The sequence below is a fragment of the Gobio gobio genome (assembly GCF_949357685.1).
Source record: "Gobio gobio genome assembly, chromosome: 14".
Classification (NCBI taxonomy): domain Eukaryota; kingdom Metazoa; phylum Chordata; class Actinopteri; order Cypriniformes; family Gobionidae; genus Gobio; species Gobio gobio.
Window position 1 is genome coordinate 45,024,211 of NC_137107.1, and position 23,252 is coordinate 45,047,462.

The window sequence follows — 23,252 nt, forward strand, 5'->3', positions numbered from 1 at the left end:
ATCAGAAGACAGTAACACCCTAAAGGCCAAGACAGATTTAATTATGTTTAAAAATAAATAAGATATTTTTGATGGTAACTATTGTTGACGTCTGTCACTCCAAAACCTGCCATTTTGACGGAAGAGTTTGACGGATACAGCTGTGTTTAGCAGAAGTGCCAAAATATTAATATCCTCAGAATTTAACCGAGAGCAAAGTCATGGAGAATATTTTATAGTGTAAGACCATTGCTGAGGTGAATATCTCATATTTTGCTCATACAGTATCAACCAAAACCCAAAAAACAAAACCATAACCTCTTCATTTTAATGCATGAATAAATGAAAAGCTGTTGTTGATGATGTTCATATTAAACCCATTATAACCTCGTATATGAAGTATGCTCAGGAATTATTTAAGAATGGATGAATACATAATCTGCTTAGATGTAATGATTATTAATGCACTCTAGGTGGCAGAAATGTCACTATATTGTGAAATTAACGTTTTCTTTTCTGCATTTTTCTCCAAATAAAAATAAAAAAAACATATAAATATATATATATATATAGAGAGAGAGAGAGATAAAGGTGTACAACATGACGAAAATAGTAGTAGTAGTAATAATAATAACAAGGAACAAATAATATGAAAGGTAAATAAGATGTAATTTATGTAGCCTAATAAACTATAAAGCAATAAAATAATCACAAAAAGTTTAAAATAATATTTAGCAACACGTTTTAATTACCGGTACGTGTATTTGATCATACAGAATTGAAGACGTGGGGTTGACGCGTGACGTCATCTCCGGTTCTGCCATTTTGCGGTTGCGGATCAGTCTCGAGCAGCTGGTGCGTTTCTTGCCGAATACGGTTCATTTAGTCCAACATTACAGCCCGATTCAACCGGAAAAATGTCAGATTTTGACAGCAACCCCTTCGCGGACCCGGACTTCAGCAACCCGTTCCAGGTAACGCCACGACAGCGCTGCTTTTATCCCTGAGACTCGATGTGCAGCTTTTGACATATAAAGTCAATACATTTTCTAGTCATTTCGATCACGTTTATGTAAAATAAAGTAATTTAATGCTAATATATTCAGTGGAAAGACCGAAGCTGTTGTTCAGCTGTCAATTGTGTAAAAATATGTAATTATTGTGGTCTTTGGCTTTGTTTGTTAGCATTATTTTTTATTATTATTGGGTTTCTGACTCGGGATTATGAGTTTATTCAGTCCAAAAAAAGCCTTTAATGAACTATGAATTACATTTGACCACCATATCAACATTTCATTGCTTATGGCTTTATTAATAGGCTATTATTATATTAAGATGATGTGGGTTTCAATTCTGGGTTTGGTTTCTAACCTGGGCTTTATATTATATTTATAGTGTCTGTTAACTAGTGAATTATCTGTTGTTATTGAAGCTGTCAGTGTCTGAAATGAATATGGTCTCTTTACAGTCTGTGCACATTTACATGAGGCTGATTAACGATGTTTAGGGTCAATAAAGGATGATGTGTGTGTGTTTGGGCTGCTGGGATAGATGGATGGATGTAGGCCGCCCCTGTTTTGATCAGTGATATGACTGTGTGTGTGTGTGTGTGTGTGTGTGTGTGTGTGTGTGTGTGTGTGTGTGTGTGTGTGTGTGTGTGTGTGTGTGTGTGGCTCTGGTCAGCTGAGGGAATTAGATCCCTGCAGCCTGTTTTATTTTTTATTTTGTGCAGCTACATTGATCCAAGCATGGGAGCATTTGTCGTCTGTGCACCTTAATACATCAAAGCTGATGATTTGTCGAAATAACAGCACTTTCGAAATGAGTTAACCCTTTCAAACCTACTGTGATATATTTGATAGTTTCGGGCATTACTAAGGCATTACTTCATACTAACATGATCAAACTTAGCTGAAAAACCTGTTGCACACAATCTCCTACATGCCTTCTGTCGTCTGATTGACAGTTTAGACTTTTTTTAGCAAGTAATTTTAGTTGTAAAAATGTCCACCCTCAGGTGATGGTTCACATCTTTTTTTCTCTCTGTGAAATCTTTTATAAAGTAAACGTAAGAATAACTTTTATATTGTTAGTATGTTTCAAGCTGAACAAATCAGAATGAAGCAACTTAGGTTTACTTGATTGTAATGTACATGCATCATTTATTATAAAAATCATGTTCAAATGTGGGTATGAAATATGATCAGGCTTTAGAGGAAGGTTTATTTGTTCCTCTCTCAAATTATCATTGTATTGGAAATGAAAGCTACAGAGCTTTGATCATAAAACTTACATTTTATGGGTTAATTATGTACTTTTTTTTTATTTAACTCAACTATTGTTTATAAATTACTATCATTGAAATGAACCCTAAATATGTTGGATATTAATATGTTTAATAAATGAACATTTATTAATAGGTTTAAAAATAATACTTGGATAATAAACAGTTATTAAATTGCTTATTAATAAAGGTTCACCTTTTGATTATTACTGTTTCCTTTAGTAATTATGTATCTGATTTTTAATTTCTATTTCAAGCCAGCAATATAGTCATTTTTATACAATAGTTGAGTTAAATAAAACTGCCCAGCAGGTTGGTCAAACAATTAACCAAATTGCTGGGTTTGTCCATATTTAACCCAACTTGGGTTGTTTTTAACCCAACATTTATAGAGTGTAATATTTCGACACATCATTGGCAGATATAGAGTAACGGCTGATATTTATATGCATTTTATGCTAGTCTGTTATACTGTTATAGATCTCATTGATTTATATTACAAGCATCAGAATTTCATCTTACTTTTTGGCCTCATAAATATCATCAAATTACATATTTGGCCTTGGGTATATGCTCCATATTCTCACTACACGAGCCATAAAATGTATCAAATATGATGCTCAAGAAAAAACACATGCAAACTTTGTTCATTTCGTCTAAAGGTTCAATAGGCCGTTCCATTTACAGAAATTCGCTTTTGTTTCGGACTATTATGTCAGGTTTTAAAACACAATGGCCATCTGCCTGGAGTTTTTCCTCCATTGTTTTCCTTTCCCTTGTATTCTCCGGGGAGAAGCAGTTTACTTGACATTACAGGTGTTGAAGACTCACAGGTGGGGTCGGCCCCGTCTTGAAAGTGCAGGGGGACAAATGCTAATTCATGCACAGCAGATTGTGGCTTTTGTTCGGCCGGATAGGACATGATCGTTTAGACCTCTTTTGGTCACCCAGGTCTGTCTTCCTACTTTTCCGATACCAAACCACACACACACACACACACACTCACACACACTCACACACTCACACACACACACACACACACACACACACACACACACACACACACACACACACACACACACACACACACACACACACACACACACACACACACACACACACACACACACACACACACACACACACACACACACACACACACCATCATCATCATCAGTAGCAGCAGCAGTTTTGCCTCCTCTGAAGTGTTCCTATTAAAGCATACCTCTTAAGTCATCATTAAACTCAGCTGGTCAGTCGAGGGAAATCGTTAAGTGATCAGCAGTAATGGTATGCAGTCTGTCCTGGGGTTGCCGTGGTAACTCAAAACCAGCGCGGCCCTGTAGCCGACCGACTGTAGCGGCACATGTCTCAATAATTCATGCAGATCCCTGATTGCATTGTGTTTCTCACTTGCGTCTTCAGTGCATATAGACTGTCTTACTGGAAATGAGCTTGTAGATGCTGATTCGTTTGCTGGGTTTTGCTTCGAGACCTCATGTTTGATTGACTGAAAACCTGTTAGTTGTTTGCTCCTCTTAGCCAATCAGCATACAGACAGTGGCACCTTCAGTTAAGTACAGTAGCTCGGTTGAATCATGCTGTGATGATACCAGATGCTGTGGAAGAACATTTAAAAAGATAGGTTTGATTTGTTATAACCGTTTACATAGTGAACGTTCTATGAACTTCCTGCATTAGTGGGCCTACTGGCTGATTTACACAGGATTTGAATGTGGCCAGATCCAGATTTTTTTCCTGAGCTTCCTCAAGAACCAATGAGGTTCATTCTGGTGTTACGCAGCACATTTGAGCTAGCCTGAATGCCAGCCGAATTTAACCCCGCCCACAACATTTGTGGTCGGGAAGTTCGGTCTGGACAAGATCCGTTGTGGCGCAACGATGCTCGAACCAGAGCAGTTCAGACCAATCAAATTGTCATGGCGGGCTTTATACGATGATGGACAGATGATCAACAGTAACGTAATCATCACGTCACCAAAGAACGCTTGTGTTGAATTCGTTCTAATCCTAAACGGAGAACTTGTTCGTCTATGCATTCACCTTTACTGTTTCTCTCAAAAATGATGATGGTGTTGGTAAGTACTCCGTGTATCCTTAAATAATTTTTTACAACACTGGCAAAGATCGCTTGCACTCATTTACTTCTTCTTGCGCGCGTGCAGTTCTGTTGACAACTATGCGTCGCTCAATATGTCACTTACTCCGTTGCTCTGATTGGTTGTTGGTCTATCCAATTGAGTGCAGAGGCATTTTCTTTCCTGGTTCGGTTGAAACACACCCCATAATCACATCAGGCTACGCTTGAGCTTCAGCAAGAACCAATGAGGATAATATGAGGATGATACTAATTGAAAATTAGTGACTACAAAACAGCCCACATCGAAATGTAATTGCAAGGTGATTGCATTTATAAGCGCTATTTATTCATATTAAACATCAAACATTTTAAAAAGTTAAACATTTTAAATACTTACAGTCTACACAACAGTCTCTGTGCTCACAGCATCACAGACATTAATATTTTATCATTTATAAAAGATGAATCACTGTCTAGCCATCTGGAATTTTGGTATGGAGTTAAAGGTTAGGATTATAATTTGTTTTGTAGTATTACACCACATTGTGTGTGTATAATAATATTAGCACTGTTTGTTGTTTTTCTTGTGGTATGAGAGAGAGCGTTTGGACTCCGACTTAAAAATCAAATTCACAGATTATGTCAAGGCTCAAGAGTGCCTTGTTATAAAAGAGACATCATTTCCTGGACCGTTTGAGCATGGTGAAAACGTCAGCATTTTGTTTTCTTTGCATATAGCGTATTAACATAAAATACTGACGATAGGCCTATAATAATATGAACGACAATGCAATAACAAATGGTTGTTGTTATTATTATATAATTATATAATAAAAATGGTATAGCTATTAACAGTCTGTTATAGGTTATACTTTTATGTTAGTTTATCAATAAGTTAAACTATCTAGTTTATTTCTGCTGAAATGTAGTCAGATTTATCCACTGAAGTCAACAGCTCTGTCTGAGAAACAGACTGGAATTTAATCAAAACATTCACCTTAGCTCGCCTTGGCATGTTAATGAAATATTGTGTTAATGTATATTGTGTATATAACTGTGTATGTGACAAATAAAACTCTTGAATCTTGAAAAGACAAACTCTTTGAGTTTGGAGGATGAAGCATTCTTCACCAGAGTTTGCTGTGTGGTAATCATTAAGTTAAACATTTGTGACTATAAAGGCTGTCTGAATGAAGCCACAGAGTAAATAGTCTTTATCCTGGATGAGATCCTGGTAGAAACGAGTGTCACGTCGTGCTGAAGCAGTCTGAAATGATGCATCCTCCTCATCAACTGTAGGCGTGCTGCAGGATGTTGCAGAACGGGGTGTGTGTGTGCATGAGAAAAACTGAACGCGTGCATGCATGTGCCTCAGACGGAGCAGATTTCACCTTATTACAGTGATTTCATAATGCTGCAACTGTCAAACTCATAAAACTAGTCAGCTGTGTGTGTGTGTTCATGTTTTTCTATCCCGGTGGGGGCTTCAACCTGAATGCAGACTCATGGGGACTTGTGTCACTGTGGAGGAGACCTAAATTGAGCTCCCCATGAGGAAACAAGTTTCTTTGAAAATGTAAAAATGCAGAAAGTTTTGTGTGATGGGTAGGTTTAGGTGTGTGTGTGTGTGTGTGTGTGTGTGTGTGTGTGTGTGTGTGTGTGTGTGTGTGTGTGTGAGATGGGTAGGTTTAGGGGTAAGTGTGTGTGTGTGTGTTTGTGTGATGGGTAGGTTTAGGTGTGTGTGTGTGAGTGTGTGTGTGTGTGTGTGTGTGTGCGTGCATGCGTGCGTGCGCGTGCGAGAGCTGGGTGATGGGTAGGGTTAGTGTAAGGGGAGAGAATATACAGTTTGTACAGTATAAAAAAACATTACGTCTATGGAGAGTCCCCACAGAGATAGTGAACCAGACGTGTGTGTGTGTGTGTGTGTGTGTGTGTGCGCACGCGCGCGCGCAGTGTCACAGCGGTAAGGGAGTAGTCTAAATGAGGTCCGTCTGATTCTGTCCATCACTCAGTGATCATAATGAGAGAGAGAGAGAGAGAGAGAGAGAGAGAAACTTTAATGATCTGATTAGATGGATGTTTCTGGAGTTCTGAGCTGCTCTGCAGATGCAGGGGAACCTATTACAGTGAGTCACTGTGTGTGTGTGTGTGTGTATAATATGTTTGCCTTCATTCACAGTGTGTGTTAAGGTAGCGGTGGTGACTAAGAACAGCCGTTTTATTTTAGTTTCTCTCTTAGTCACTCCCGTCATCATCAGCGGTGGAATGTTATTGTCATGGGACCCAGAGATGGTTTCACTGAATGAGCGTTTGCTTCCACTCTGAAACTGATGCATTGCATTGCATCATAACCTGTAAGATAGAGAGGAGAACAAGAAAACTGCATACTAATCTGCATAGCATACCATAGGGATGCACCGAGACCACTTTACAAGTACAAGTACTTACATTTGGGTACTTGCCGATACCGAGTACTGATACGAGTACTTTATAATACCATTACAGTTCTTATAACAATGTTTTATTTTCATCAGATGTTTTTCACTTTCTGACTGTAACAAAGTAAAAACACAAATTGATGCTGTTGCTGACATTTTAACATTCAACTTGGTGTTTTCCTAAACAAACATGGCACTGCTGCCCATTTCACATAAATGTAACCTGTAACATTCAGTGGATTCCAGTACCACACAACATAGTAGCAGAACAACTGAATTAAATTATTATGTTACCATAGCCATACAGCCCTTTTCGGAAAAGTGAGAGGCAGGTTCTTTTTGATGAAAAGAAGCTTCTCTGCATTATCAGCTATGAGCCTGTTTCTGTTTTCATCTACAATGTGTGACACTGAGCTAACTTAGGGATGTGCGAGACTAGTCAATTAAACGTTAGTGCTGCTGCAAGACGACTTGGAAAATAATTTTTTTTTGGCACATTTAAGGTTTTGCTTTAAATATATATATATATATATATATATATATATATATATATATATATATATATATATATATATATATATATATATATATATATATATATATATATATATATATATATATATATATATATATATATATATATATATATATATATATATATATATATATATATATATATATATATATATATATATATATATTTTTTTTTTTTTACAAAGGCTATGTTTTAATTACTGTTGTGTTAATGTTATATCTTGAAATTAATATATTATTTTGAAAAGTGTATATCTGCAGCAAAACAAAATCATTTAATTTTAGGCGTTGGTTTTCTCTGGTGCTCGCGGAGGCTTCAGATAAATCTCCACTCGGGTGAAGGAGTTTTCCATTTTCTTCCATGTCATGTCAAACTAACAATTAAGCTTGCTTAGGCTTGTTATAATACCGGGGTTAGGCTAGTCATTGCGCACATCCCTACTAGCGCTCGGGTGCGCGCGGCAAAAATGAAGCATATTATGGCAGTCGTGCACTTTGAGAGCGCGAGACCCCTTTGCACTGAATTATGTAACTTTCCGCACGGCTCCGCATCCGAAGATGCTTTGCCATAAAGTGGTATCGGGTGCGGTTGTATCGGGGTAGTTTTACGAGTACTTCACAACAGAATCGGACCGACACCCGAGTACGGGTATCGGTATCGGTGCATCCCTAGCATACCATCAATATCATATAGGCTCTAGTGTAGGGATCGACCGATATGGATTTTTTAGTGCCGATACCGATATTTTTTTTCATCATGCTTTGCCGATGACCGATACGGGCTGCCGATTTTCTTGAGCCAATATTTGGAGCCAATACTGCTTTTGCTTCCTCAATTTACAACATAAAAATGACAAAGATCATGATGATAACAATTTAAAATTTACAATTTAAAAAAGGAACATTTATTGAACTAAAAAAAAACAATATTTAACAAATTGTAAAAACAGGTGAGGTCGAACAAGGAAAAAAAGAGTTCAGTGGTGAAAATAAATTCTGAAAATAAATATTTAAGCATAAATAAAATAACTACACTATTGCACAGTATCAACAAGCAAGCAGCATAATAAAGTGCACACTGACTGTACTGTACTTAATTTTAAAACGATTTACAACCTAGTCATTTAATGGTTACACTCTAAAAAATGCTGGGTTAAAAATAACCTAAGTTGGGTTGAATATGGACTAACCCAGCAATTGGGTTGTTTTGACCCAGCAATTGGGTTGTTTTGACCCAGCGGTTGGGTTAAATGTTTGGTTAAAACAACCCAATTGCTGGGTTAAAACAACCCAATTGATGGGTTAAAACAACCCAATTGATGGGTTAGTCCATTTTCAACCCAACTTGAGTTATTTTTAACCCAGCATTTTTTAGAGTGTAGGTGCACTTAACTTAATCTCTTGTAGAGCAACACCAGCGGTAATTCAGGAAAAAATCTCCCAATGCTCCACGTGAAACTTCAGTCTTTCGATCTTTTACCATCGTGTCAATTCTCAATTGATTTTGATTAATATGCGCGAGGGAGGGAGGGAAAGCAAGACTGTTTGAAGACGGCGAGAGCTGCCTGTGGACGCCTGTCTGTAAATAATGCAGGGAAAAAAATCGGCCGATATATCGGTCTAACACTACTCTAGTGTCGTCAAAAGTACAGACTTCGGTACCATTGGTGCTTTTCCACTGCGTGGTACAACTCGGCATGGCTCGGCTAGGCTCGCTTTACTTTGGCTCGATTTGCATTTCCACTGCAATTTAATACTGCTACAAAGTGAGTGGGGTTATAGACTGATTGTTATAGTTGCGCCGCCTCTACTGCCGTGACATCATGGTAAACGCAACACAAACAAACGCACAACACATGAGCAATGGAGCATATCGATGGAATGGTGTTCTTGATTCTCGATATGTGGATGTTTGTCACTGCAAGACGAAGTGTTACGAACGCTAGTTTGTTTCTAACAGGTCTTGTGTCGCAAATCCAATGACGCTTGTAGTGATGATTCTCTCTGACCAATCAGTGATCTGCAGTGTTTGCACGTCACATTTTAGTATCGGTACAGCTCGCTTGGAGCCTGAACCGTGATGGTACTATTTAAGTGAGACGTACCGTACCGTACCATGCAGTGGATAAGCGCCACAAGTTTTAAAAAAATGACTCTACCAACATTACCCTCTAGCATTTTGAGCTCCGTTGAACGGGTTCTTAAACACATCTGATTGGCAATCGTGTTCATGTGCTCAACATATATGTCTGTGATTGGCTACAATGATCAACGCTCTTCACCGAGCACTTACACAAATACACACAGGAGCGTTTGAAAGCAGGCGTCTTTAAAAGAATAGACAAATCCCATGTGTATCTGTAAGCGCTCGGTGAAGAGCGGCGAAGAGGTCTATTTACAACATGTTTTTAAAGCGATCATTGTAGCCAATCAGTGACATAGGGTGAATTCAGGACAGTTTTTGCCATTGAGATGACTTGGAAAAAGTGTCCCAATCAATCTGAATTCACCCATATATGTTGAGCGCATGAACACGATGGCCAATCACAGACATATATGTTGAGCTTGTGAACACGATGACCAATCAGAGACTAGTCTCGCATGGTGTCATGAATCTATAATTTTTCCCCCCGGTTTCACAGACAATGCTTAAGCTAATCCTAGACTAAAATGCATGTTTGAGCTGTTTTAACTGAAAGAATCTTGCACTGACAAATCTTAAAATATGTCAGTGGCATTGTTTTGTCTCAAGATGCACACCAGTAATGTTTTTTTCTTGGGCACGTTTATAAAAGTTACTTAAATGTCCTAATTGAACTAAGGCCTAATCCTGGCTTAGTCTAAGCCCTGTCTGTGAAACCGGGCCTTTATCTGCCAAATAATTTTGACTGAGGGCAAAGAAGTTTCATAACTTTATTTTTTTAGGATATTTAAATATACATGCAGTGAAGATAATGTAGGTAGTGCGTTGCCTGGACCACATTTGTGTGGCTATTAATGTTTAATATATATTTTTAATGAAAATGAAAAGAAGTAGAGTGGTGTTTTATGACTGTAACGGAGTTTGGGAAGAAGAAGGAGGCGGGAACCGGCGAACATTCAACAACTTTAATCAAATAAATAAACAAAGTGAAAGTAAAAGCGGCAGCCCCTCACGGACGACTGCCGCGCACACACATAACAAAACGTAAATAAAATACAACTTAAAATCCAGGCCTGGTCCTCTCTCATCCTTCACTGTCGTCGCTCCTCCTTTATACTCCCGTCACTCCTCCGTGAGACACGAGGCGAAGGGATTCAAAATGTTCAAGCGTCCAACTAGACGCGGTAGACGCGATTTCACACGTTTGGTGTGAACGCAGCATTAAGCTCATGAACACGATAGCCAATCAGAGTCATATTGAGCTCGTGAACACGATAGCCAATCAGAGTCATATTGAGCTCGTGAACACGATAGGCAATCAGAGACATATTGAGCTCGTGTACACAATAGACAATCAGAGACATATTGAGCTTGTGAACACGATGGCCAATCAGAGACATATGTTGAGCTTGTGAACACAATGGCCAATCAGAGACGTATATGTTGAGCTTGTGAACACAATGGCCAATCAGAGACATATATGTTGAGCTTGTGAACACAATGGCCAATCAGAGACATATATGTTGAGCTTGTGAACACAACGGCCAATCAGAGACATATATGTTGAGCTTGTGAACACAATGGCCAATCAGAGACATATATGTTGAGCTTGTGAACACAATGGCCAATCAGAGACATATATGTTGAGCTTGTGAACACAATGGCCAATCAGAGACATATATGTTGAGCTTGTGAACACAATGGCCAATCAGAGACATATATGTTGAGCTTGTGAACACAATGGCCAATCAGAGACATATATGTTGAGCTTGTGAACACGATGGCCAATCAGAGACATATATGTTGAGCTTGTGAACACGATGGCCAATCAGAGACATATATGTTGAGCTCGTGAACACGATGGCCAATCAGAGACATATATGTTGAGCTCGTGAACACGATGGCCAATCAGAGGTGTTTATGAATCGTTCAATCCACGCTAGAGGGAAACGCTGGTATCGTCACATTTAAAAGATTTGACAACACTAATCGGCTCTGTCCCAAATGCCACACATTCTATTTTATTTTTACTGCTAGCTTATCTTCTTTATCATATTATTAATAATTTTTTAAAGGTCCCATGGCATGAAATTTTCATTTTATGAGGTTTTTCAACATTAATATGAGTTCCCCTAGCCTGAATATTGTCCCCAAGTGGATAGAAATGTTGATCGGTGTAAACCCGAGTTCTGGCTGTCTTTCTCTGCCTTTGAGAAAATGACAGGCCAGACGAGCCAATCCTGAAGTCTCCTGGTTTGACGTCCAAGCAGGAACGGTTTCCTCCCTTTCCTCCGCCCAGAGAATCTGGCACGCCCATGCAAACGCTCGAGAGATCATTACTTGTGAACGCTGGCAGTTTCTCAGTGTTTGGATGTACAAATGAAAACAGAAGTCTTTTTTCAGTTCCTTCTGATCTGTGATCATTGATTTCTTATGTGTAGCTAATTATTTATTATTCGTGCACACACTGCGGCTTCTCTCTCTCGACAGAACGGTGTTTTCGATCTTGTGAGTCAGTGTTTTTGTACGTCCTCGTCGCGTCTATCTGTTCTAAAATGTGCATACAGTCGTTTCTGCTCAACATAGAGAGCCACAGCTTTAGAGATAAACCTCACACACACCGAAGCTCGGGCTGACCGGTCGGCCTCCAACATCCCCGACCCCCAGTACTGCATCTGGCCCACAGCGGAGGCGCCTTACGCGGCGCGAGATAAAGCAGAAGGGGGGTAAGCGTGAGGGTATCCGGCTAGGCTAGCCAGCTATCCCCACAATAAACTGGATTACATTCGATTACTGCTGTTGTGTCTTTGTTTGCGCTGTGTACTCAATGCGCGTCACTGAGGCTTTTCATATGATAGGAACATGTCTAAGAATAATGCTATTATCAACACTTACTCGTAACTCGTTCGTCTCGACAGCTGTAATGGTACTTTGCATGTGTTACAAAGTTGGTAGAATAATGATGAAGAGGACTCGGTGTGACTGGGACTCGTGTTTATTCAGAACTCTCAGATACAAACACAATAAACTCGCGCTGACAGAAAGCGCTCTCACAACTCAGTAGTTACTATAAATAACTTTGTTAGCAATCGCTCCGTCTCCGTGATGTCCGGTTCGCGAACGAATCATTCTTTTGAACCGGTTCTTTTTAGTGAACCGAATCAGTTCACCAAATCGGACTGAATCGTTCTAAACGGTTCGCGTCTCCAGTCAGCGCTGATCCATAATTTACTAAAGTTACTAACTTTCTGACATGAGTGACAGTCCCTCCGACTAGAAATAAAATAATAACCTGAAGTATATGCTGTAACTAAAACAGCACTGAACTGAGACTGACAGAACTGATGTGAAGTGAACTCAGGTCCATCCGTCTCTCTGGCAGCAGCTCGTGCCTGCTCGCCCCCTCCGCTCATTTAAAATGCAAAGATGTCAGCCAATCACAACAGTGGGCGTTTTTACTGAAGTCTCACAGCAGACACACCTCTTGAAGCAGGGCTTTCAGCCAGAGGACAAACATCAGTATTGAAAAAATGCCTTTTATTTCTAAATTATGACATTTTATGATGTAAAAATCATACTAACAATATAAGTACACCTCAGGAAACATTATAAAATAATAGAAAAATGCCATGCCATGGGACCTTTAATAATAATTTGATCTTTCATGCTAATTACTTACTACTTTTTAAATTTTATGCTACTGTTTATTTTGTAAAGCACTTTGTAAACTGTTTTAAAAGGGCCTATACTTATTTTTGCATACTCGCGGTCTAGTAGCTTTCACTTGTGCATATCCCTAAGGTGACATTTTAGGTTTCATGTTTCTTATACAGCCCACACAAACCTGCTTTCTTTTGTCTGCCCTTTCCAAAACAACATTTGACCTTAAATACGCTCAGTGTTCAGGTGGCCTTTACAACACACACAAACCCTTCTGACAATCATCTCCACAACACAATGGGGTGTCACACCTGCCTAACGCTTTGGGTTTGGTATGTTTGTGCTGAGGGAAGTTTGCTGCAGTTATGTTTGCGTTAACCTGATTTGCACAGTTTTCATCTCGGCTATATTCAACGCTAATCTTGTTACTGTCTAAAATAAGCTTTCATTCGTGTGAATACTTGATTGCTGTGCAATCTGAAATCATCTGCAGTCCTGAAGGAGCGCAGCACTGAAGGAGGTCAAACCCAAACGAGCTGTGTGGGTTGAGTTTCCCGCTTTAGAATCGGATCGCCGAATGTGAGCAGCCGCATATAGAGGGATGTGATGTAAACGTTAGTTTCTATAGTTTATCTTCTGGTTAAAGTTCATCACCAACAGATTAATGTGTCATGCAGTCAAGTGGCTCACGCTTAACTTTGGCTCCGTCCCTATTTACATACTTTAAAGGTCCCATGGCATGGCATTTTTCTATTATTTTATAATGTTTCCTGAGGTGTACTTATATTGTTAGTATGATTTTTACATCATAAAAGGTCATAATTTAGAAATAAAATGCATTTTTTCTGTACTGCTGTTTGCCCTGTGGCTGAATGCCCTGTTTCAAGAGGCGTGTCTGCTTTGAGACTTCAGTGAAAACGCCCACTGTTGTGATTGGCTGACATCTTTGCATTTGAAATGAGCGGAGGGGGCGTGGTTTAACAAGGTCTACGACGCACGAGCTGTATTTCTAGTCGGAGGGACTGTCACTCATGTCAGAAAGTTAGTAACTTTAGTAAATTATGGATCAGCGTTGACTCGAGACGCGAACCGTTTAGAACGATTCAGTCCGATTTGGTGAACTGGTTCGGTTCACTAAAAAGAACCGATTCAAAAGAAAGATCGTTCGCGAACGGGACATCACTAATGTACCAGAGACGGAGCGATTGCTAACAAAGTTATTTATAGTTAGGGTTGGGTACCGAAATCCGGTTCCAATATGGCACCGGTACTTATATAACCGGTATGTACCGGACCGAATCAGAACGCAGATTTCGGTTCCTCATTTCGGTGCCAAAATTCAAACGTGCTTTGTCAATTTTATTCAAGAGATTCAAGATTCAAGAGTTTTATTTGTCACATACACAGTTATATACACAATATACAACTGGCAGTGAAATGTAAACAGGTCCGCTCCATGGACAGTGCAAATAACAGTTACAAGAAATTAAATAGAAATAGAATAAAATTAGAATAAAAAGTATTAACATAAGTAGAATTATAAATAAATCAAGTAAAAGATAAAAATAGGAAATAAGATAAAAATAAAAATATAACAAATATGTGGATATGATAAGTGAGATAAACTGTAGACTTAAAAATAAGTGGTTAACATAAAATATATAATATGTATATATAAAGAAGTATAATGTGCAAGGTTTATTACAGGTTGTTACGCAGTAACAATAGGGACGTAAAGTGCAGTGCAATTGCAGTATGTGGATGTTAATGTTAAAAGACTGTATGTTTATGTGTGTGCGGGGGTGAAGTGAGTCACGTGACTTTCGCGCTTTGGCTGAGCCAGAGACAGACGCTCAGCGCTGGTCACATCACAACTCATGACAACTATTCAGTGTTTTCAACCACATCATGTTTATTTCAGGTTTCAGACATTTAAATGCTCATAAGTAGGCTACTAGCAAAAAACACACTCTGATGTCTATGGAAGCGGCTATGACAATCCTTTCAGACGATTATAATTTGACTAACGTTACGTGTTTTATTCACATCAGATACATGCACATTATATAGTAACTATAGCGTTTACTCTGTTCTTCTTCCAGTTCACTGGTCACTTACTTTCATGTGTTTCGTGAGACGAGAATGAACTCAAGTGTTGTAAATCCGACAGATCCGATTCTGAGGCGCAAACTAACATGGCGCCGCCCATTGCGCTTTATAGATCAACTAACACACATTCACTCACACATTTGAACATCAGATAGTTCGTGACACAGTTAAGAAGTTTGTGAATATTTTGAATAAAAAGAAAAAACGAAATAAACCCGATACAGCTGAGCTGTCAGCGCTATTGCGGCTGCTGTGTGTCATGTGAGAAACATGACGCGTCACCATGGAAACATTAAGGCGATGCGTTCAAAAATATTTAGCCAGAGAATATGATCATATTTCAAAATAAAGCTGAAGCTCGAAGCTGGTTTGTAGCAGAGCAAGAATACAGACGACTGCTGTTATTACTGTAACTGTTTAGAGTTATATTAGGCTTGTTGTAGTTGGGTGGCTTAGGTTTTACTGTGAATTTGTAAATATGTCAATTATAATTTGTAAATAAGTAAATTGTGTTTTGTATTTATTTATATTCATACATTTAAGTATACATTAAACTTTTAATAAATGGTTCAATTTAAATAATAAATAAATAAATAAATAAAAAGCCATTTAATGTCATCCACCTCGTTTGGTGGCCTTTAAAAAAAAAAAAGTATCGGTTCAGGCACCGTTTAGGCACCGGAACCGTTTTAAAAGTATCGGTTTGGCACCGGAATCGAAAAAAACTCAAACGATACCCAACCCTATTTATAGTCACTACTGATTTGTGAGAGCGCTGTCTGTCAGCGCGAGTTTATTGTGTTTGTATCTGAGAGTTCTGAATAAACACGAGTCCCAGTCACACCGAGTCCGTCTTCATCATTATTACCAACTTTGTAACACATGCAATGTACCATTACAGCGAGATGAACGAGTTAGTAAGTGTTGATTATAGCATTATTTTTATATATGTTCCTGTCATATGAAAAGCGTCAGTGACGCGCATTGAGTAACTTACACAGCGCAAACAAAGACACAACAGCAGTAATCGAATGTAATCCAGTTTATTGTGGGGAAAGCTGGCTAGCCTAGCCGGATACCCTCACGCTTACCCCCCTTCTGCTTAATCTCACGCCGCGTTTGGTGCCTCCGCTGTGGGACAGGTGCAGTACTGGGGGTCGGTGATGTTGAAGGCCGACCGGTCAGTGCAGCCCGAGCTTCGGCGTGCGTGAGGTAGGGCTGTAACGATTTGACCAAAAATAAAAACCTCGATTAATTGAACATCTGACCTCGATTACGATTAATGAACGATTATTTTGCTCTTTTTTTTTTTGCCCTCATAAGGTTTTTGAGTAAGTTCCTGATAAGGTTTGTACTGTAAATATTTTCTACTATTTAAGGTGGAATTTTTTTTTCCTGATGAAAAAGTGCATTTCTTTGTGATTTTAAAATACTTGAAGGAAACCATTCACTTTCAGCAGTTATTGTCTATGGTGCAGATTTCTGTTTGTTGTACATCAGATACAGATAAATTAACACAGTAGGCCTACATTACATTTATCTGAATCCATCAATGAGAGAGTGATTGTGTGTGTGTGAATTACTCTTACTGTCTCTATTCATTATTAAGCTCTGGTGTGTACTTACTGCAAAGGTATTAAAATGTATGCCTATAACGGTTGAGTTTCTAAGCTACTTTAGTGACTTTACTTTAGTCACAGGACAGTGTTGACACTGCGTTTCTGCTGCTCCTCTGCGCGCGATCTTCACGTGACGCAGGTGAAAGATCTGCCTTCACGGCGCGCGCGTGTTGTCAGAGACAAGGCTCGCCTCTCTGTGTCACAGAAAGAAGCTGAACACTGAACGGATACGTATTGTTGTTTTTGAAAATTGCACAATCGCTTTAAATGTTGAAACTGGCAAGCCTTAAACGCATACTTGACACACTTTATGAGCACGAAAGTGAAAGCGGCTTCGGGGGCTTGTCTGTGTGTGTGTGTCGGACTCGGTGGCAGCGCGTAGACTATAAGAACAGCAATTAACTGACCTGTATAAACTGTGTAAAACATGCAGCTACTATAATGATTCTGGGCATCTATAAACACAGATAACTGCTCCTGCATCTGTGTGCCTGCAAACTGCACTTGATGTGACTGACGGGGCGGAGTCACGTGAAAACCGAAATAACCCACATGGGAAAAATATGTCGGTTAGAGGTTCTGAATGTCGGTTTCGGTTATTTTTCGATTAATCGTACAGCCCTAGCGTGAGGTTTATCTCTAAAGATGTTACTCTGCTGATGTTGAGCAGAAACGACTGTATGCACATTGTAGAACAGATAGACGCGACGAGGACGTACAAAAACACTGACTCACAAGATAGAAAACACCGTTCTGTCGGGAGAGAGAGAAGCCGCAGTGTGTGCACGAATAATAAATAGTTAGCTACACATCAGAAATCACTTTGTACAATTTGTACATCCAAACATTAAGAAACTGCCAGCATTCACTCGTTCACAAGCCATGATCTCTCGAGGACAAATATAACGCTTGCATGGGCGTGGCAGATTCTCTGGGTGGAGGAAAGGGAGGAAACCGCTCCTGTGTGGACGTCAAACCAGGAGACTTCAGGATTGGCTCGTCTGGCCTGTCATTTTCTCAAAGGCAGAGAAAGACAGCCAGAACTCGGTTTTACACCGATCAACATTTCTATCTACTTGGGGACAATATTCAGGCTAGGGGAACTCATATTAATGTTGAAAAACCTCATAAAATGAAAATTTCATGCCATGGGACCTTTAATGATGCACTAAGATATGCACTTCTCTGGTGATGGTGAAAGTGCATAAGTCAGACTAAACCACTATTACATCATAAAATTGTGAAATGATACCACAAATGTCAGCATTAGTTGAATGAATTACCCAAACACTGGGTTGTTACATCTGACCCAGGATCTGGGTTACACAAAAACTACCCAAACATTTGTTATGTCTGACCCAAGAGCTGAGTAACACACAAACTACCCAAACACTGGGTTGTTACATCTGACCCAAGAACTGAGTAACATAGAAACTACCCAAACATTTATGTCTGACCGAAGAGCTGAGTAACACACAAACTACCCAAACACTGGGTTGTTACGTCTGACCCAAGAACTGAGTAACACAAAAACTACCCAAACACTGGGTTGTTACGTCTGACCCAAGAACTGAGTAACACACAAACTACCCAAACACTGGGTTGTTACATCTGATCCAGGATCTGGGTTACACAAAAACTACCCAAACATTTGTTATGTCTGACCGAAGAGCTGAGTAACACACAAACTACCCAAACATTGGGTTGTTACGTCTGACCCAAGAACTGAGTAACACAAAAACTACCCAAACACTGGGTTGTTACGTCTGACCCAAGAACCGAGTAACACAAAAACTACCCAAACACTGGGTTGTTACGTCTAACCCAGGATCTGGCTAACACAAAACTACCCAAACACTGAAAAAATAACCCCAAAAAATGGATATACCCAAGATATGGGTATAAAAAAATAACCCAAGATTTTTTAGAATGTATTCAACCTTTTATGTTTTATCCTTCATCCTACAATTTATATGTCTGTGCCATGTTTTGAGTATGCAAAGCGTTAGTGCGCTGATCACCTAGATAGTATTCCTGTGTGCATCTGAATATTTAGACGCAATTAAAATGCTTTCTAGGCAGCAGCTCACTAGGTTTTGAGACACAGCCACAGAAGGGGAACATGTCAGGTGATCAGAGCGTGACATCATCAGACATCACCGCCTCACAGTGTTTATATGATGACAGAAAACTGAAGACAGTGTCTTCCTGCTACTACAAATGTGTATTTGTGTGCGCGACTATCCCATTAAACATTTATCATTATACAGACTGAAATATTCATGGCTCTGTAGTCCTGACAGTTCAGCAGCCGTATGAAACGGATCCGCCTCAGGACCTGGCATACTGGGGCTGCTATGGAAACAAGGGACTGTTTTAGTGTGTGTGTGTGTGTGTGTGTGTGTGTGTGTGTGTGTGTGTGTGTGTGTGTGTGTGTGTGTGTGTGTGTGTGTGTGTGTGTGTGTGTGTGTGTGTGTGTGTGTGTGTGTGTGTGTGTGTGTGTGTGTGTGTGTGTGTGTGTGTGTGTGTGTGTGTGTGTGTGTGTGTGTGTGTGTGTGTGTGTGTGTGTGTGTGTGTGTGTGTGTGTGTGTGTGTGTGTGGTATTGTAGTTGACGTTCTTTGGACCTTGTGTGTTAACTGAATCTCTGGTTTAATGAACTATCCTTCTAGAGAAACACAGGAGTTTAATACGGTCTCTTCTCTGCTGTGTACTTGTAATGCTAGTGTACTTCAAACTGCACAGAACTGCTCAATATTAAAAAGTAGTATATGAAACAATATGCGAGGGAAAATGTTTGAAACGGGTACAGTATGCTACATGATTTCACTGAGCGGCGACCAGTTATTTAGCATTTTTATTCTCGTGACATTTGCCAGGCTTTGTAATACGTCATTCGTCACACTGAAGTTGACTTTACTCACTTACTCAAGTTACTCCAAACCTGTATGAGTTTCTTCTGCTGAACACAAAAGAAGATATTTTAAAGAATGTTGTTAATGACGGCACCCATTGACTTCTATAGGAAAAAAGTACCATGGAAGTCAATGGGTGCCGTCAATTCTCTGGTTACTAACGTTCTTTAAAATATCTTCTTTTGTGTTCAGCAGAAGAAACTCATACAGGTGTGAAGTAACTTGAGGGTGAGTAAGTGATGACTGTATTTTTGGGTGAACTAACCCTTGAGGTCGGGCACATTGTGTGATACAGTAGTTCATGTAGTTGGTTCTGTTGTGTACTAGCAGTACTTGGCAAATTATCATACATTTTTTTTGCCTCCCATTCTTATCAATGCAAAAACATTATCGTTATTGAGCAATAATATTATTATTATTATTAATAATAAATGTTTTTATTGTTGCAGAAATAAAACTATTTATATTCTGCATATTTATGATCAGACATTGTTGTTGTTATTATTAATAATAAATATTAATGAATGAATAATGATTAATATTATAATACAGAATTATTAATATTATTGTTATAATGGTTTTATTTATATATGTATTGTTGTTGAGCTGAGCTGTAGACCACACCCTTTCTGCCTGGGTGCTTTGGTGGGTGTGGCTCCCAGCTGCAGACAGCTAGTTAGTCACCAGGTGGGAAGGATCTGGTGATTAGGGGAATTTGAGTCACTCACAGGATCGTAAGCAGACTGGGAAGATGTGTAGAGAAACTGGGCCTGGAAATGATACTGCAGGACTAAAGCTTGTTTGAACAAGGAAGGAGTCGGTGAGCATTCGTTTGTGCAGTGTGATGGATTTTAACATTTAAGAGAATCATATAATTATACTCAGGGTAAAATGTGTGTATTAAAGAAAAATCATGTGCTTGAATTGTAAGCTAAAAAAGTTGTACATTTAACATCATGAAGTGTTTAAAAGTATAGTTAAAAGTAATGTATTGTAAAGATTTGAAAAGAGGAAAAGTTGAAAGTGCGGGATTGTGTGTTTATAGGAGGTTAAAGCTTATAGAGTTTAAGGTTAAAATCATTCGAGTAGTGCTTTAAATTGTCTTCAATGTGTCTTAAATTTATTTGGGTGCTAAAGATATGGGGTTTCTTTTTTACTTATTGTCAAGACTAATTTCTAGTGTTTAAAGTTAAGTATTTGATCCTGTGTTATGATGCTTTATTATGGGTATTTGGGTTTATTGTATTTTGACCCACTTGTGTTTGTGTTTAAGGTTTTTTACCTGCTTTTGACCACGACAACTTTCAAATAAAAGAAAGAAAAGAAAGATTTGATTCCTGGTCATTGAGTAAAATCCAGTCCAAACCTTCAGAGGCAAGCATACCCTTTCAAGTGGGGGAAACTGCAGGGTTGAACCTCACAAGAGTGAGGGCACTTGACAGTAAAAAACCGCTGCGAAGACTGGAACAGAGAATCCCAAACAGCAACCAGCCAGGCTGATAAAACGGGAAATCATCTCACCCAATCCTGCTGAAAAGAAGATGGCTGACTCAAAGACACTGGAGCAGCTTAAAGTCGATAGGACATCCGCAAAGCGGCAATTCTCACGGCTGGCTAACAACGTGGTCCGGATGCATGCCATCATACCTGAAGAGGAGCTCAGGGACAGTTTCAAAAAACTCATAATTGAAGCCAACAAGGTTATGGAAGCCAACGATGACGTAGAGGCCCAGTACCTTGTAGAGGCAGAGCTGGATACGGATTCCGAGGAAGTTCCCAGGTTGAATGAGCAGCAAAAGGCAGATGTTGGGAAAACTGCAAGAGAGTGTGAGATGAGACTGAACGAGCTCAAGGAGCTTATCCAAAAGACACTCTGGGCCAACTTTGGAGAAGAGGAGCTGACGATAGCAGTAAAGGCTGCGGAGGAGAAAGTAGAGAGTGTGGCGTCCTTTGGACCTGGTGGAAGTAAAGAGGTTTTTGACTTCATGTTTGATTACATGGAAAAACTGGTTAAGAGGGCAAAAGAACTGCACACACAGTGGAAGTGTTGGGCTCCTCCTGCTGAACGGAAAGATTTCCAGCTGCGGGTCAGAGATCTTGAGCAGATCATCCCCAAGTTAATGTCAAAAAAAGCAGAGTTCATTCAAGCAAAAGCTGAAGAAGACGCCGAGAGAGTTGTGAGTGCAGCTTCTATCAGCTATCCAACAGCAGGCGTTAGACTGAAGCCTACTTCCCTCCCTAAGTTTACTGGCATCAGGCGGGATTTTCATCGCTGGAAAAGGGACTGGGAGGCCCTGCAGAGGCAAGGAGAACCCACTGGTTCAAAAGAAGTCAAAAAGTTCCAGCTTCTTGACAGTTTGGATGAGAAAGTAATGAGAGATCTTCGATTGATGACGTACAACACAGCAGACGACATTTTTCGTGTCCTAGAGAATCGGTTCGGAAGTCAAACTGCGATCGCTATTGAAATAGTAGAGGAGCTCCAGAGACTTCCAGCTGCCAAAGGTCACCAGCCCAAGAAAATTGTTGAGCTCATCCAAGCCGTGGAGAAGGCCCTTGAAGACCTGAGTGACCTTGGTGACACTGGCGCTTTAAAAAACCCTCTGGTGACAAAGTCCATTGAAAGCAAGCTTCCAGATGCACTGAAGAAAGAGTGGCTTCTCTATGCAGCTGAGAAAAGCAGTACTGATCCAGAGAAGCGTTTCGACTATCTTCTGGCCTTTCTCAAGAGTCAAGAGAGTATCTACGAACAGCTGGATCAATTGAGGGATGAAGAGCCGCTGAGGAAAGAGAACCGACCTGAGCAAAGGCAAGCTAGAACCAGAGCCTCAAACCAGTCAAGTAGCAATCTCTCAGGATGTGTCGTCTGTGGGGACATCAAGCATAAGAATAAGCTGTACTTCTGCAAAAGGTTCCGTGTGCTCAAGCTCACAGAGAAGAAGGACGCAGTGCGGAAGTTGGGAGCCTGCTGGAAATGTCTGGAGGTCCATGATGAGGGTAATCACTGCAAAACTTTGTTTCTGTGTAGAAATCCCGTTTGTAGAGAGCAGGGAGCCACAGACCATCACTACTATCTGTGTCCCAGAGCTGAGGCATCCAGAGACAGTACGGCTCAGAGGAGGAGGAAAAACAGCACAGTGGGAGGTGAGAGCTGGAGGAATTACACCGAGGCCCAGGAGGAATTCTTCAGAAAACTCTCACCTGAATTAGCCCAACAATGCCGGGATGCATTCTGTAACACAGCAGCGAGCACCTCCCATATTGCAAAGAGTCATTCAAGTCTTCTGTTTGAGAGCGGCCTAGCGGAGTGGCCTGTCATCATGATGCTGTTGGAGGTAACAGCCAATGCTGGGCAGAAAATTGGGACTCTGATCGACCTAGCTTCCGATACTAATTATATCACTCATGAGGCAGCAGGTCGGCTCAATCTTAGAAGTGAAGACATTACACTTGTAGTCCATGGTGTAGGAGG

The 23,252-nt window shown here is 39.9% G+C and overlaps 1 protein-coding gene across 1 annotated transcript in view; it reads left to right on the top strand.

Moving 5' to 3' along the window:
• Window positions 1–749: 749 nt before the first annotated feature.
• The window catches only part of scamp1 (secretory carrier membrane protein 1), a 49,896-nt gene continuing 27,393 nt past the window's right edge, over window positions 750–23,252 (top strand). Inside the window, exon 1 of the mRNA XM_079835017.1 lies at window positions 750–953. Coding sequence (XP_079691143.1) covers window positions 897–953 — 57 coding nt within the window. The 5' untranslated portion in view covers window positions 750–896. The remainder of the gene's footprint in view (window positions 954–23,252) is intronic.